At 52.7% G+C, this 16,302-nt stretch overlaps 4 protein-coding genes across 4 annotated transcripts; 3 read left to right on the forward strand and 1 right to left on the reverse strand.

Moving 5' to 3' along the window:
• Positions 1-874: 874 nt before the first annotated feature.
• Positions 875-1,300, forward strand: MAA_05351 (Mitochondrial carrier protein PET8; the record flags this gene model as incomplete). The annotated part of the gene is made up of 1 exon (XM_007823349.1): positions 875-1,300. One exon carries the CDS (start codon positions 875-877, stop codon positions 1,298-1,300), a length of 426 nt encoding a protein of 141 aa, XP_007821540.1.
• Positions 1,301-1,840: 540 nt separating this feature from the next.
• Positions 1,841-2,668, forward strand: MAA_05350 (Mitochondrial carrier protein PET8; the record flags this gene model as incomplete). Its single annotated transcript, XM_007823348.2, has 1 exon — positions 1,841-2,668. One exon carries the CDS (start codon positions 1,841-1,843, stop codon positions 2,666-2,668), a length of 828 nt encoding a protein of 275 aa, XP_007821539.2.
• Positions 2,669-3,162: 494 nt separating this feature from the next.
• On the reverse strand, positions 3,163-6,633 carry MAA_05349 (WD repeat protein; the record flags this gene model as incomplete). Its single annotated transcript, XM_007823347.1, has 6 exons — positions 3,163-3,384; positions 3,450-4,588; positions 4,648-4,858; positions 4,924-6,226; positions 6,307-6,388; positions 6,600-6,633. The coding sequence occupies 6 exons, from the start codon at positions 6,631-6,633 to the stop codon at positions 3,163-3,165; spliced, it is 2,991 nt and encodes a 996-aa protein (XP_007821538.1).
• Positions 6,634-9,805: 3,172 nt separating this feature from the next.
• Positions 9,806-11,638, forward strand: MAA_05348 (far upstream element-binding protein 2; the record flags this gene model as incomplete). The annotated part of the gene is made up of 3 exons (XM_007823346.2): positions 9,806-11,251; positions 11,325-11,469; positions 11,529-11,638. The coding sequence occupies 3 exons, from the start codon at positions 9,806-9,808 to the stop codon at positions 11,636-11,638; spliced, it is 1,701 nt and encodes a 566-aa protein (XP_007821537.2).
• Between the last annotated feature and the right edge of the window lie 4,664 nt (positions 11,639-16,302).

Below are 16,302 nucleotides of genomic sequence, written 5' to 3' on the forward strand. Positions count from 1 at the left end.
TGGCATATCGGAGCTAGTTCTTGTGTTCACTGGGATGGGCCATGGTTGTTATTTTGCAAAGCATATGGGTGTTGTTTTTAGGGGTGGCTCAGCTACGACATTACCTGGTTTTGCGGGTCGGATTCTTTGGGATTTCTTGGGCCGTCGTGCCCTGGTGTTGCAAATATGCTGGGATCTGATACTTGGGCTGGTTGTTGCGAGCATGTTTTCCTGGATACGGTGGTTTTATGGTTTTACACTATTATTACTGAGGTTGCGATACCGCGGCCTGCATGGCCTGCTGCGATGAGAATATACGATACGTTCAAGAAAGCCATGGGTGTGTCTCTTGTGTGCTGCTGTGTGATGTAGATATCGGATGCTGGACTTGACGGCGTGGCAGATGCAATTGGAACTCGAATGCCAATTCCCCAGCCAGTATAGGGTTGGTCCAACACGTCGATGCCAATGGCCGGCGAGGTGCTGTTGGCGAGGTCAATGTTGGGCCACTCGATATTATGGGCAGTCAAGATATGCAAGCTAAGCCGTCCATTTCGATAATGATGGCTGGAAGGAGACGGGGCAGCCATGGATTGGCGTCGGTCCCGAGATGCATCGCAATGGTGACGTCAAGAGTCTGTCAGTGTCTCTCCACATGAAGTTGGATCGAGCCAACCCATCGACGATGATGTAGGGAAAGCTCGGTATTTAGCAGTTGAGCATTCTCTAATAGGCGCAGGTTGTTTCTAATCCCTTAAACACGCCCTTGGTCTCGCTCAGGACATCTTTTTCTTTTCCCCCTTTGTTGTCTGTACCAGCCCATTTCGAACCAGGCGACAACAACTGACGCCAGCTACTACTTCCATTTACCCGAGTCGTTCGATACCCCTTCACTATGATGTCAGCACGAAGCGCCGCTGGCCTCGGTGCCATGAGGGCCGCCAGCAGGAGTACGTGTGTCGTCGGACGGGGGTTCAGCATCTCGACGAGCACTCGACTTGGTCTGAAGGAGTCGTCCAGCCGTATGTGCTTGCTCCGCCGATGTGTGCGTATATCATGTGAAGAAATCTTTTTGCTAACCGCGTGCGCGCCCCGTGTAGAGACAGACGCCGACTACGACAGGCACAAGCGAGACTCGCTGGCCAAGCAGAAGAAGGGCGCTGGCCACTGGAAGCCCGAGCTCGCGTCTGACAGCGAGGAGGCCGTCAAGGCGGACCGGGCGTCGTCGGGGCGCGAGGACATTTCCGGGCTGCAGGAGCGCACGAAGAGGTCTGCCGAGGAGTCGTCCAGGTCGGGGACCAGCGTGCGCGATGGCATGTAGGTGGGCTTGTCGCGGTTCGGGCACCTTGGTGTGAGGTTGACGGGGGTTTCTTGGGCTGTGTGTATGTATATACTTGTCGTATTTGGTGTCCCAATCTGCACGTCTATACGCCAGCAAAAATTGAAAGTTGGAGCTTGCATCTCGATTCACCACCCCCATCTGTCATTCTGAATAAAATAATAAACTGACCGGAAAATGAATAAACCACCCAGTACTCTTTGTTGCAAAGTGTTAACTATGTGCATATAAACGGTTACTTGCGGTCCAGGGTATCTGCGTCTCGGCTCCGAACCTCGGAGCCAGGCGCAATCCGCTATCGATAAGGGCCGTCATTTTCGGCTGCTGAGAAGCTAGTAGTAGCTCAATTGGCCTCGTGCTCAAAAGATATCCTCGACGAACCACCTCGCCCTTTTTTTTAGAAAACAAAAAAACAAGGACAAAAGAGAGAGAACTCAGGCTTCGGCCTGTTCTCCAATCCTCCCTACTACCCCACCAACTTGACCCTACGATTGCAACACCCCAAGAGAAAACAAAGAAATCATGTCCAATCCGCCACCCTTCCAGTCCGCCCTGTTGGCAGGCGCCCTCGCCGGGACGACAGTCGACCTCTCGCTCTTCCCGCTCGACACGCTGAAAACCCGGCTCCAGTCGTCGGCCGGCTTCTTCCCCTCGGGCGGCTTCTCCGGAATATACCGCGGGATAGGCTCGGCGGTGGTCGGGTCCGCGCCCGGCGCGGCCTTCTTCTTCTGCACGTACGAGACGGCCAAGGGGTTCCTCAGGGCGCGCGCGGCGGTGCCCGACGCCGTCGCGCACATGGTGGCCGCGAGCCTGGGCGAGGTGGCCGCGTGCGCGGTCCGCGTGCCGACAGAGGTGGTCAAGCAGCGGGCGCAGGCAGGGATGCACGGCGGCTCGTCGAGGGCCGCGCTGGCCGCCATCCTGTCGCAGCGCTCGGCGCGCGGGCTCGGCGCCGTGTGGAGGGAGCTGTACCGGGGCTGGGGCATCACCGTCTTCCGGGAGGTGCCGTTTACCGTTATACAGTTCCCGCTGTGGGAGGCCATGAAGTCGTGGCGCAGGAAGGGGAGGAGGGCCGGCGAGGACGTGGCCGCTGCCGAGAGCGCCGTCTTCGGCAGCGTCGCCGGCGGTATTTCGGCCGCGGCTACGACGCCCCTGGACGTGTTGAAGACGAGGGTCATGTTGTCCAAGGACAGGGTCTCCGTGGCAGAGGTGTTTGGGACCATGGTCAAGCAAGAGGGTCTTCGGCCGTTCTTTGCCGGCATTGCGCCCAGAGTGACTTGGATTTCTATTGGCGGTGCCATTTTCCTGGGAAGCTACCAGTGGGCTATCAATACCATGAGGACCATTTCATGACACGACAATCTACAAACACATACTCTCTTCCTCCGCCTGGTTGGCTTGCTTGTTCAACAGTCAACAGGGACAGGAGAGACTGCTTCTACACAACATGCAGGGGGTTTACGCTGTACGATATGCGGCAAGTGGAAAAGATGGAGAGAGCATTTAGATGTATAGACTACTTTATTCTTTGTTGCTGGCTAGTCTAAGCTGCACTACTCGCTCTATAGCCCTGCAGCTGGGCCACGCTTTGTATGATAAAAGCCCGACATAAATTATGAAGAGAGCGGACAAAAACACGGTATGGCGCTGAGGGTATTGCCATTGCCGCTTACACATAAACCTGGAAATGTGGCTAAAAATGATGTGTCTTGTGCTCCAAGTGCATGGTTAATTAAACTTTAGAAGGAGGCCAAAACAATCAAGGGGGTGTGCCGGTCGTTTGAACGTTATCGCCAAGTCTTTCTCACCCGACAACCAAAAATATCTCCATCTCGACGGCCGTTTCTTTATGTCACTGCTGTCGTTGTAGAAGTAGTAGATTCAGATGCTGCTGTTGGCGCACCCATGGGACTCGGGGCCCCGGGCGTATCTGCAGGGATTATTGATGATGCAGGCCTGGGCGGTATAATCTCCTTGCGTCCGTTGGCCTTGTAGTACAAGACGACGTCGTTACCGCTCTTCCACACATGCGTACGGATCGTTGCAAGGCTCATCAGCGGGTCAAGGAGCTGCGAGAAGAAGTCGTTAGTTGAAGCCACACCCATTTTACTGTCAGTAGGATACAAGAACTCACCTGATCATTACAATACAGTTCCAAATATTTTTCAGGAGGCAGAGCATTAGGTTGTGGTTCCTCGGGCACTTCCTCAATCCTTTCGGCAACGTAAGCCAAGATCTTCTTGACACGCAACATTCTGTTGGCGTTTAATCTGTTATTTCCATCTGCCGGGGACAGAGCGATCAAGCCCCCCATGGGATGAAGAACAAATGAAATTTTGACAGGCTCCTTGAATGGGACGAGATTTTGCAGTAACACGTCCCCGAGCCACATTGGAGCTTTCTGTTCAATAATGTCAGCGTCCTTGCCAACATTTTCGACCGTCCCTTGATACACATTGGCGCTACCACCAGACGTCTCCTCTTGGATAATGATCTTGGTTCCCGGCGGGAGCTTTAGCACAGGGGTCTCACTAGGAAGACTGGGCGTTACTCTAGTTTCGATAAGTTTCTCCGGAGCGTCGGCAAGCTGCTTATCGTAATCGTTGCGGATCTTCTGGATAACCCCCCAAAAGCTATCGTCCACTTCCTTTTCATTTGTGGAAGATGATTCTGACTCCTCGGCCTTTTCGTCAACTACCACGGGCTTATCTTGCGTCGCCTGGGAAGATGATCGCCCTAGTTTCTTGCTGCTGAAGGATATTCGGAACTTCTTCCCAAAGGTGCTGCCGGGTGACTTGGCTGTGTCACTCGCCTTATCCTTGCCCTTCTCATTGCCATTATCCGTCGAAGTCTTCATTTCCGATGACTCTGTCGCTGGAGCACCGGGCCCAACAGCGCTACCGCCAGCAAAGTAATCGTCTTTATCTGCGGTATTTCCCTTTTCGGTAGGGCTTAAAGGGCTAGATACCACCTCTTCAGGTACGCCAGGAAGTGCGGCTCCAGGCGCAGGAGTTGCAAGGCCAATTGCCAAGCCAGGAGTGCCCTGGTGTAGTTGTGAGCCGTTAGCTCGAGGCGTGGCAAGTTGATCGGGCTTGTCCCAATTCGAGACATTTGACGGAGGAATATCAATCGACGTAGGTGCATTGGCTCGACTGGCGGCTTGGTTCCTGGAGACCTCTTCGTTTAATTTCTGCCGGTATCTTTCGTCGCGCTTGATTTCTTCGTCAATCAGATTTGAGAAGAGATATCTCAAGATCCACCTTCCAAGGCTGACTGCAGAGCACGTTAGCTCGAGAAGAGACACCCAAACTGCTAGTATTGGCTTTTCATACTTCTTTGGTCTTCCCTGAACTCTACAGGCTCGTCTAACTTCAACTCGTCGGCGTATATCTCGGCATCGAAGCAGTTGAAAGGTTCCAGCACAACTGTAAGATTGCCAGAGCTCAAGTCCACTGAGCACCATGGCGCCACAGCTTCACGAGTGTTGACCAAGGCCTCGACATCTTCCAGATGCTGTTTGCCGAAGCTCTGGACTGGCTTGCACTGCAAGAGCAACCTGTTAGAAAACGTGGTGGATCGTGCCGTCAGCTTGACGATATAAAACTTACAGCAAGGAGATCCCAAAGCAGGACATCACCGGCAGTATCCAACGTCAACACCCTTCTCCTATCATTGAGAATCTTGTGTTTCAAAAGCCCAAACTGGCCTTCGATGGTCTCTTCTGGTGTTTGATGAATTGGCTTTACTTCCGGATCTGGTTGCTCTACCACGACTTCGGATCCACGCCTAGTCAACGACTCATTCAAGTTGTTGGGCTCGGCATCGACGACACCGCGGGCAGGGAACACAGCAGTGTTGGAAATACGGAGAATAGACTCGGACGGGATTTCCTTGTTGCTTGTCGCCTGAGTACTAGTTACTGTAGCTTGTCGAAGCTTGTTGGACGCGGCCGAGGCAGCCCTCTGATGACGGAATGGCTCCGGTAAGCAGGCGTCTGTGTCGGTATCTACATCTCCCCAACGATTGACTGAAGACCGGTTTGTAGCGGTCCAAATGTGACCGCCGGCGGCGACAACCTTGGACACGCCACAGTGCTCCTGTGCAACCGCCAAACTCAGCCCGTTATCCAAATCTTCCATGCTGCCTCGAACATCAGTCTTGGCTACAAGGCCAGACCGATCACTGCTGTAAAATATGCCCAGACTTGGGTCCTCGGAGAACAGGGACCAAATGCTTTCGTCGTGCATTGTAAAAGTGTACATGCAGCGACCGCCCTTGACACTCCACATCTTGATTGTCTTGTCGGCACTGGCACTCAGGATGATGTCACCAGAGTCGTCAATTAAAATGGATCTAATGTTGTCCAAGTGGCCAACCAATTTGGAGACCTTGTCGCCGGTTCGAGGATCGTAGAGTCGAATCGTCTTCTCGGGTCCGCCGCTGGCCATAATGTCACGACTTACTGCGAGGGCGTACACAGATCCCTTCTCGAGTATCTCCTCACCCTTGACGTCAACCTCGAGCGTCTTTCCGGCTCCGTTGAGATCCCAGAGGCAAATTTTGCGATCCAAACCACCCGAAGCAACCCAGTTGGCATTGATGCTGGCGGGAGGCGTGGCGACACATTTCACGTAATCGGCGTGCTCTCCGATTGCGACTGTGCGCGTGCAGTCCTCCTCTGAGTGTGGTCGCCATACCTTGACAGTAAGATCTGACGACGCTGAGACCAAGGCAGTGTTGTTCTGCGCCAGGGTAATGTCGTTTATCCAATGTGTGTGAGGCTGTGCTTGGGCGCGGAATTTGCTTCGGGACCGAGTCTTGTCTGCCGAATCATGGGTGTCGGTAGAGGGTCGTCTCAGGTCGAGGTCGAGGTCCCAGGCGCAGACGATGCCATCTCGTCCACCAGAGTAGCTACATCAAGTATATTTATGCCTCGAGTCAGTGGAACGGCCAACGGTTGAGCATGTATGCGGTCAGGCACGAGAGCTTACAGGATGCCATTGTCCGTATCGACAGCAAGGCCATTTACGCCCAAACGATGGCCACCCTCGGACGATTTGGCATTCTCGAGAACTGTACGCGGGACGAGGAATCGCAGTCAGCGTTTGAATCGACAGACATTTATTCTGCGGGCAGCACAAATGTCTTGGACGATGAGGGAGAAGCTCGCGTGCGGGGCAAGCCTGTCATGCCATTGTCGTGACTTGCCCCAACACAACAAAAGCCATTGGGATTTATTATGGATGGCCGAGCGGCAACTGATACTCAAGGCTCAGGCACGTACCATAGCTGATTCTCTGGCGGGCCTTCTTGGCCATGGCGCATGCGTATACTGTCAGCAACCGCCAGCAAGAAGTGCATGAACAAAAAAGCGCGGTATGATGTCGTTGCAAATGTAGAGAGATGGAGCCGCAAGCAGATCAGACAGACGGCCGACGAGTTCTTGTCGTACTCGGTATGGGGAATCGGGGAAGCTGGCCGCCTGCCACATGCAGCCTGGCAATCCGGGGTCCTGGCTGCATGGAGCGGCGAGGGGGAGGGGGAATCAGCCCAGTGCCAGTGTCGAGGAGCAGCATCGAATGGCGCTCTGCTCTTACCCAGTCCTAGACGTCAAGTATGCATAATACTACTTAGTACGGAGTACTACGTAGTTGACATCAATTGATGTTGCCCTGCCTCGCCGTGCCCATGTGGGCTGCGGCTTCCACCGGACCAGACGGTTCAACCAGATGAGTGCTAGCCTTGGCCTAAAACAGCCAGCTGGAAACAAGTCAAGTGCTAGCTCCAGCTCCAGCTCCAGCTCCGGCTCCAGCTCCAGGGGCCCAGCAGGGTTCCATGCTCTAATAAATCTACAGCAGCGTGGTCTGGTGTCTCCAAGTCGTTGCAGACATGGAGTTCAGCAACCTTTTTAGGCTAAAACATTACATATTACGCACAGACTCGACCAGGCTCTTCCATCGCTCTTCCATCTCTCTTCAGCGTATCGGATGGGCCTCGATTAGGCAGACATGCTTTTGCACCAAACGCCATGCTAAAACCAGGTGTCTTGTCGTTTGCCTCGTGTCGTGTTTTGCCCCAGGCGTCCTTGTCCTTGTCCGACCCCAGATCCCCACTCTGCCTCTCTTTTTCTGACGTTGATTTCCCCTTCGGCTTGTCCATCCATCCACCCATGGCTGACTCGAAAACACGGTTAAGAGAGCCATCTACTCCTAGTAGTACATCCAGCCGGCTTCCATTCTAGAATATTCGCAGAGATGAAACGTGCGGGTGAGCACAACGCAGCCCGAGGTTCAAGGAGCTTTGATCACTCAACCGGGCCGTGGCCGCCGCCAGATCTAACAGGAAAGCAGAATACATCCCTGTTTCTACTACCGAGCACTCTGTTTGTGCACTCCGCGGCGAGCCAGAGTCCAGGTTAGGGTCAAGGTATGAAATACTGTATTATTCTCTCCCAAGCGCCTCGCGAAATCCAGAATTCCACGCTCAATTTCCGTCCGAACCTTTTGATAAGACTCCATGCCAAGATGAAATACAAATGGAAATACAAATTAGCCAAACAGCTCCAAAATATCGCTCATCCACTCTGCTGGGCTGTGGCCATGGTCATAAAACGTTGCCCCCTCGTTGTTGAAGTTGTCAATGTAGACGGCAGACAGGCAGGCAACTCAGCATCGACAATCTGGTGCTACTCTGTCAGTCTTGCATACTACGACCTCGACTTTCGGTTTGTCGTAGAGATTTGACGGTTCCCAATATCTCTCACATGACGGTGCACCGGCAGCAGCAGCCCACCGGGCACCATCTAGCTGATCGAATGCCTTTTTGGCCTTCACATTGTGGGCAGTCGTCTGAGTCGTTGGTTATCTCGTCTTTTCTCCCCGGGCATTGGTCCCGAAAACATTTTGTGCTTCCTCGATATACTTGGTGCTTGCACCGATACTCGATCAGGACTCGACTACACATTGACGTATAATTCGGTGTCTGATGGCGTCGTTTTGCGGCTGTCAGTCAGTGGAAAACGGAAAGCGAGCAGGGGATTCAAGGACCTCAGGCCGAGATGAGGAGCTGGTGCTGAAGGTGTTCAAGTAGCTATATGTAGCTGGCAACGTCGAGCTTGGTCGTGTAGTCACGCAAACCCCAGGTTAAATATGCCCACGTCGGCGGCACGGAATATAACGACAAGTCCGCGAGTAGACACGACGAACATGACCCGGATAACTCGGCGTTTGTGCCTGGCGGGCAGCACAACGCTTCTTGAATGAACTCTGCTCACACACCTATTTCTGGATTGGGATTGGGCTTTGTGCTTTTCGTTTGCTCTGGTCACCTCCTACTTCCCCTCGTGTAGTCGTGACTCGGGGTTGCGAGAGCCTTGTTACACCGTCTATTGGCTGGGCCGCGTCATGTCTGCTACATACCGTCTCATGGCCTTCCTGTTCACGCCGCACGCCACCAAGACGAACCAAGACCAAGGAACGCGCCACGCGGTATCGATAGGATGGTGTGATGCTGGTGGTGGTGGGCACATTGTCTCGCTCCCAAGGTCTCCTCCCATTCATGCGAGTCATACCATAGCTGGCGTGCCTGGCATAGAGCTTCTGATACCCCAAGGGTTTGATCATGACCACGGAATGGAGGGAAAGTACTATAAGCTGTTTTTCTTATGCCGGACACTGCATACCAGCTTCTCGGCACTGAGCATACCGAGTAACTTGACACCACCGTCAACTGGATCGAAACGGGAAAACAGACTACCGTTATTCATCAACCACCTATGTACCTGGGCACTCAAGTAGTTAGTCGGACCAGTCGATTTCATCCCCTCAATTGACACACGAGATGGGTCGTGCATGACGCCGCCAAATAGACACACGCCATCTAAATTTACCATGAATCTCCTGTGTTGTATGGGGTCTTCTTTGTGTCGACTCTTTTTGCCATTTCCACGTAAGCAGAGGAGGAGAGACACGGGCGGATCGATCCAGCCACGTTGGCACCACTTGGACGGCGTCATCACGGGACTCGGACTTCGTACCTGGCAGCTGGCAACTGTTCTGACGGGTCTGTGCTTGTCCCGGGCGTCTTTGTGCTGGCGGCCACTAGTTCTTCCGGCCGTAGCAACAGGTGAAAATTTAGCCAACATGCAACGCGCTGAAGGAGACCAAGGTCATGAGGCTTCGCTCCAGAGATCCCCCTCCATTTACCGACGTTTGAGGCATTGCCAACCTCGAGGCCACCGCAAGCAGCTATTCCATCGGCTCTTTTCGACCACCTGTGACAGTCCTCGTACTTGGATCACAAAGCGAAGCTCATACGGGCGCGGTTATTTTCCACAGCGTTTCCTTTGGCCGTCAACACCTTCGCGAAGGCAACCCTCCTCTCCTCCCTTCTCCCTTCTCCGGAGGTCGCTCCTTCTCTCCCACCTCCAACACCGTCTTCCGCCGTCGTCCCATTCCCACGTCTCTACATCGTCTCACGGGGTCATTCGCCATGGCAGACTCGCATCCCGATATTCAGAGCATACTTGCAGCATTAGGTGAGATTTCGCAAAGTACCCTGAACACGCAATATGCCATTCTAACGTCCGCCCCAGCCGCTCAGCGCCCGCCTCCTGGAGCTTCATCGCAAACACCGCCTGGTCCACCCGGACAGTCGTACCCTCCTCCATCTTCATCCTCTCAAGCTCCTCCTCACTATCAAGCTCCTCCCCCAACAGCTGCCCCTGCTTTTGGTGCATCTGGTCATGGACTCCCAGCCCCAGCATCCAGTGGCAACGTTGATCTTAGTGCCATCCGCCCAGTTACCTCGGGTACTATGAACTTTGATGCCATCGTCTCCAAGGCACGAGCATACGCTGCCGACAATGGCGCCACGTCTTATGATCGACCACTCGTCTACGGCGCGGATTCTCGCCCCAACGACCGCAGTTACCGACGTTCGCGGTCCCGATCCCCTCGTGGCGAGTACCGAGATGACCGTCGGGGTGGAGCTGGCCGCGAGTATGGGCGAGATCGCTCCTACTCGCCTCCCTCGAGAAGTCGCTTTTCTCCTCGTGGAGGTGGAGGTGGGGGGCGAGACAGGTCGCCACTACGCGGAGGGGATGACAATTCAGAGACGATCCAAATCGAATCCAGCCTTGTCGGCTTGATCATTGGCCGCCAGGGTGAAAACTTGCGTCGCATTGAGGCAGATACCAATTGCCGTGTGCAGTTCCTTGCTGCCACTGATGGCGGCCCTTTCCGTCAGTGCAGGATCTCGGGTCCGCGACCGCGTCGCGCTGAAGTCAAGGATGCCATCAACCGAATCATCGAGGACAGTGGCATGGGTGCCTTGAACCGACCCGCCCAGGACAAGAATCGTGATCCCAACAAAGGCGGCGCTACTGCGCTGCGAGATGGTGAGGACCACATGCAAATCATGGTCCCTGATCGGACTGTAGGTCTAATCATTGGCCGTGGAGGCGAGACTATTCGCGATCTTCAAGAAAGGTCTGGCTGCCATATCAACATCGTGGGGGAGTCAAAGAGCGTTAATGGATTGCGCCCGGTGAATCTTATCGGCACAGTGGAGGCTGCAGCTCGTGCTAAAGATTTCATCTTGGAAATCGTCGACAGTGACACCAGAGGCGATGGCCCAGCCGCGAAGAAGGCCAGTGCTGCAGTTGTCCCTCGGTCCGAGCCTCCTCCCAGGGATGCCACTGGCAGTGCTGGGCCGGACAAGATTAACGATTCTGTTTATGTTCCGTCTGATGCTGTTGGCATGATCATAGGAAAAGGAGGGGAGACCATCCGTGACATGCAAAATACGACTGGTTGCAAGATCAACGTCGCCCAGTCCTCTGGTCCGGGCGAGACTCAGAGAGAAATTGCCCTTATTGGCACTCGAGATAGCATCGCCCGTGCCAAACTGGCCATTGATGAGAAGGTTGATGCTGTGGTATGTGAAACACCTCTACAGCCTCACTCTGTAGTTTCATGCTTGACAACGTTGGGCTAATGTATACTTGTAGAGACAGAAGAGTGGAAGCGGTGGTCCTCCACGTGGCCGTGGACACCAAGATGTCGACCGGCCGTCATATTCACAAGGCCCTGATACATCTTCTACTAACCCACCACCAGCTTCTTCCCAAGACGCCTCGGACCCTTACGCCCAGTGTAAGTAGCAGCTCCCTCTTTCGACCTATTCTAGACGAGATCTAACATGGTTATTACAGATGGCGGATACCAGAATTATGTTGCCCTATGGTACCAGTCCCTGATGTACCAACAGCAACAGCAGAATGGCGACGGGTCCCCAGCCGGTGCCCCTGCCCCTGGCTCTTAAGTGATGATACCCCTCCATTCTATTATGCCGACTCCTGCGCGTCTAGACTTGGTGAACTTGATCGAGCTTGGGCTGTGGCCACAACCGCAGACTGAGGACTTTCTGAGGTGCCTTGACCTGATTTGACATCAACTTAATTCCTGGACGCGCGCTTGACGCTACATGAACTCTAATGGCTTGAACGCATGTACAGCCTATCTTGATCTGACGTTGCCACTTACAACCCCCCTTTACACACTGCTACCCAGGATACCCTTCCCCTGGCCGCGAACTCGTTTCTGCATTTGATGAACATATGATTTCTTAACGTTGCCCTTGGTTGTGCCTCTTCCTTTCACAAAAAACATCCAACATGCCATCAGGGAATGGTGGGGAAAATCAACCTCAACTAATAGTCGTGTCTCACTTTGTTTCGTCATGCCTCCTTGCCGTCTCTCTCTACCATTGCTGCGGAAGACAGTTTACGGAAACCAAACGGATCAAACAAGCCATGGTGACACGTCTGCTTTCAGCCCCTAGACCTTATTTGTGCAAGTGGCCACTCCTACACAGATGCATTTGTACTGGCTGAGCGACTGAACTGATATACTACTGATGTATCACTATGAGATGGAGCAGAGCTTGACCGGAAATCCGCGATAGGGCATACGATGAGCCTTGTATCCGTCAACTGGTACCATCCCGATCTGGCATTTGACGGAATGTGACTTCGGAACCAGAGTACAAGCCAGTCGTATGGATCCCGAATACCTGTGCTGAGCGGGCCCCCCTTAACCCGACGGGCTCTGACATGAATCTTGACAAGATATCAACCACGGTGTATGGATCAAATCCCACCATATGGAGGCAAGATGTCCATGAGAGAAGAATTTTTCCCCCAAAGTTTGCATTCTACAACCGCCTGATGACTTATACCCCGTGCAATCAGCCAGGGTGCCTGCGAATGTCGTTTATAAATCCAAGGCACACGGTATCAGCGTGGCAGAAGCTGATGAGTGCTTGTGAGACTTGGATAACCCCCCCTGGCCTGCTTTTGATCATTTGCTCTTTCCACTATCTTGTGCATTCCCATTACATTGGATTTCGCAGAAAAAACGGTGCTAAAGCGTCCAACTCGGCCATGGACTTTGTGTTGTGCTGCTGCTTCGTCTTATAGCCAAATTCTATGGCTACTTGCTCATAATTTGGTGCATTGCGGGATGAAAGGGAACGGCAAGTCGTTTAACTTTGCAAAAATAGTCTTGATTTGGTGGTCAGGAGGTTAAGCTCGGAGTTGAGGAATCATGGAATGTACAGTAGTCGTAGTCTTTGGTGAATGAATTAATCCGGCTATTCTACACAGGCTTCGTGTTGTATTTTAGTGAATTGTTTCGAGTCTGTTCCTAGATGTGGAAGGTGTAAAGAATTTACCACATGTTGTGGCTTTGATATTTCATTTGCCCCAAAACAATCCGGTCAACTTTGTAACTACCGATTCAGTAAACATGCATCAGCCATATTCTCCATATCCCGGACTCAAAAATAACCGTCTCGTAGGAAGCAACTCATGGTGAATCGCCATGGCAATGTAGCCACCAGACACCACGCAGCCAGCATACGCTATTCTCTACTGTTCTAGTCCGTATATCGGCGGATATTTGACGACGGCGAAATAAACATGTGCTTTGGCACAGGCCGTCAAGTGTGTAGCTAGCTGAGGGGCGACGCGAGTGCGTGCCAGTCTTGCAGCAGCATGTCCGACAGGCCTGACTACAGCCATATCAATTTAGATGGTTATTATCGTGCTTTGTCAAGACAAGTACCTCAGTCATCAGTGCTGCAAGCCCATACAGAAGAAACTTATTCAAAATACGTACTGGTGTCTTAGCTGGCAGAAACAGTGTGCCTTGTTTTACCTGCAACATAAATCCGCATGCCTAGACGAACGGGCCAATATTATGCAGCCTTCTACGGTTGGTCACACATGCAGCAGGTTTGTTGATCGTAGCCGCTGCGTGTCTATCCTCTTGCGTGGCCCCGAAAGTAATGTGCGAGACGACAGTCCGTATGCTTTGCTCTGGTCATGGTGAGCCGGTATTCTCTCCAATAGGGAGTAAATGTACTTGGGGCACCTGTGGCATGCAGCTATTGGACCCCAACGGGCATATCCCGTCTCACTCATGCAGCATGTTCTGGTGAGACTAAGCCCTTGCCTACCTAGGTACTCCGTAGTTTCACGTTTGCTTGTGTTTGGTGTGTGTATTTTTCTGAGGCAAAAACAGAACCGTAAGCACCGCACCGCGGAGGTGTCGTAGTCATAAATGTTGAATGTTTGAACGGAGGAGACGTTATTGAGGACCGTCGGCTGACCCCTACTTGTATGTATGTAACATATCCGTGATCCTCGGCAGTAATGTTGCACTTGGTTTTTATATTGTAACCCCAAATGGCAAAGACGATTCGTATTTTTGGAAGTGCTTGGGAAATACCGGAAGGAGTGTCGTATTATTGAGTCTTCACATGGATTTCTCGTGAGTGCAAGTGAAGGGGAGTTATAAAAGGTCCGTCTCTCAAATCTATGGCTTTGTCGACTCCCAAAGAGACTTACTTAACGGCTTAACGGTCTTCGATAGCATGATTGCGTGAGCGTCTTGAATCGCACTCACCCATGGCTTTCTACCTAGGTAGGTACTAACAATAGTCGATCTGCGTCTGTCTTATAAATATTTATCAGACAAATCTGGGTGATAGCCCGCTGGGCTGCATGAGCATCGCAAGTTTCAGCTCTTACTCGCCCAAAATAGTTCGGCCAAGAATGTTGGCTTTGCAAACTGTCGAGCCAGTCTCGAAGAGGAGACTCTGGTGTTCGTGCCACTGAGCCACAGGAAGTTAGGCATCGCCATCCACCCAGGCGTCACATGAAAAACCGAAGGCGCGTCCGTATATACGCAGAAATAAGCCGCCCAATCCTGTGAGTTTAGGTTGCCAGTATATGCAGTACCTGGAGTGTTCGCAGGAAGCGCCTCAAGACCGCGGCCTGGAGCTATTTAGTTCGGCGTTTGAATAAGGCAGGCCATCTTCAGATGTTAGTCCTACAGGAATATTCTGAGCACTATGACCTGCCGCATAATGCATGATTCCGTATCGCATTTTGTGCCGGCACATGATGGTCCGTCGTGGGTTTTTAGTGGCCAAAGACGAGTATACTCGGTGGACGGCCTTGTACGACCTGGAGACAACGCTGTCTCACCAGATATGTGTCTCTGCCTACGACACATACAAACAGAAAAACACCTTACCAGCAGCTCAGAAAGCTAGATGGGAATTAGGAGGTTCGCTGCTTCAGGTTGAGCTGCCTAAGAAGTTTCAATATTCACGCCGGTTGGGTATATGACATGTGGCCGCCTTTGTTCTTGTTAAAACGGCCTCTACTCAAACAGTAACGTGCCTTGGCCATGGTGCACAATGAGGCGTGGAGCAGAAGGGTCATGTTGCAATTCTCTCGAGCGGCATGGGCATTGAGAACCAATGCTCACGTCGCTGGTGTAAACTGTATTGTAGTTGCCGCATTGGCGAGCATTCAGAGAGAGGCATCATGGAGATGGAAGGCCGAACCGTGCGATAATAAAGGAATAGCTTAACTAACAGCACGCTCCGACCTCAGTGTGTTCGTGTTTTTGTTTCTTGATGCTAAATTTGCAGAAACACGATTAAATTTGCCCATCTGTCAAATAGCCGCTGGCTGAATCATGGCGCTTGTTGGTTGGGCCCGGAGGAACTTGCCAGGGACGGGGAGGCAGAGAGGAGGAGCCGGCGCCAACGAGAACCTTGGACAGGTCGGGGACACTATTGACGATGTTGAGAAAGAGTGGATTCGACTGCGGGCCGGCTGGCCGCAATGAGGACCATGCTTGAATATCTATCTTACTTCGTCAATACAGGCTCCTCCGTACTCCGTAGTCAACATGGGAATCGGATTGCAGGACCAGCAGACATGGTACGGGGCAAGCCGCCAGCACAACCACAACCACATGGCGCTGCGTATCGAGTCTTGAGCCCCTGTTTGTGCAGACGCCCAATGCATGTACTATCTAACCGTGTGCCTAGGTATGCGGGCGGATCAAGCAGCGAAGGTAATTACAGGTGCGTCTTTGAAATGGAGCCGTTGGAGGATAAGCTGAGGCCTTGCATGAGAGCCCGAAACCTGAGTGGCATTGCATTTCCGCTTTTGGTGGAATGCTTGCCCTTGTGCGTGCAAGGAGGGAGTCGCGGGATAACAGACATATGTACCCCGTATATCCGCGAAAGCCAGGCTGGGCTTGCAGGCTGCTTTGTGCGAAGTCGTCGTGTCACTGCTGGTGCAGAGACTTCATTGTCAGAAAAAGGCCCTGCCAAAACAGTGTGCGAGTGCGCATGTGTGTGTTTATGATTTTACTTCCGACTCCCGTAGTTGTCCAACTTCGTGTTGGGCGACGACTGGTTTGGCGTTTTGCTGCACTGAGTAGGGAGAAGATGCCGCTGTTCCAAGACCACATCTTATAAGGCGCTCGGAACGTATTGCCGGTGCTCACAGTGTCCGTTGAGAAGTAGTATTGACTCGGCTCTTCTACTCAAAGTCCCTTCGCTCACGGGCCAAACAGGTGAGACATATCGCCAGACCGGCTGTCTCCGTGGATGGCGGATGG

The sequence above is a fragment of the Metarhizium robertsii genome (genome assembly GCF_000187425.2).
Source record: "Metarhizium robertsii ARSEF 23 chromosome Unknown MAA_Scf_2, whole genome shotgun sequence".
Lineage (NCBI taxonomy): Eukaryota > Fungi > Ascomycota > Sordariomycetes > Hypocreales > Clavicipitaceae > Metarhizium > Metarhizium robertsii.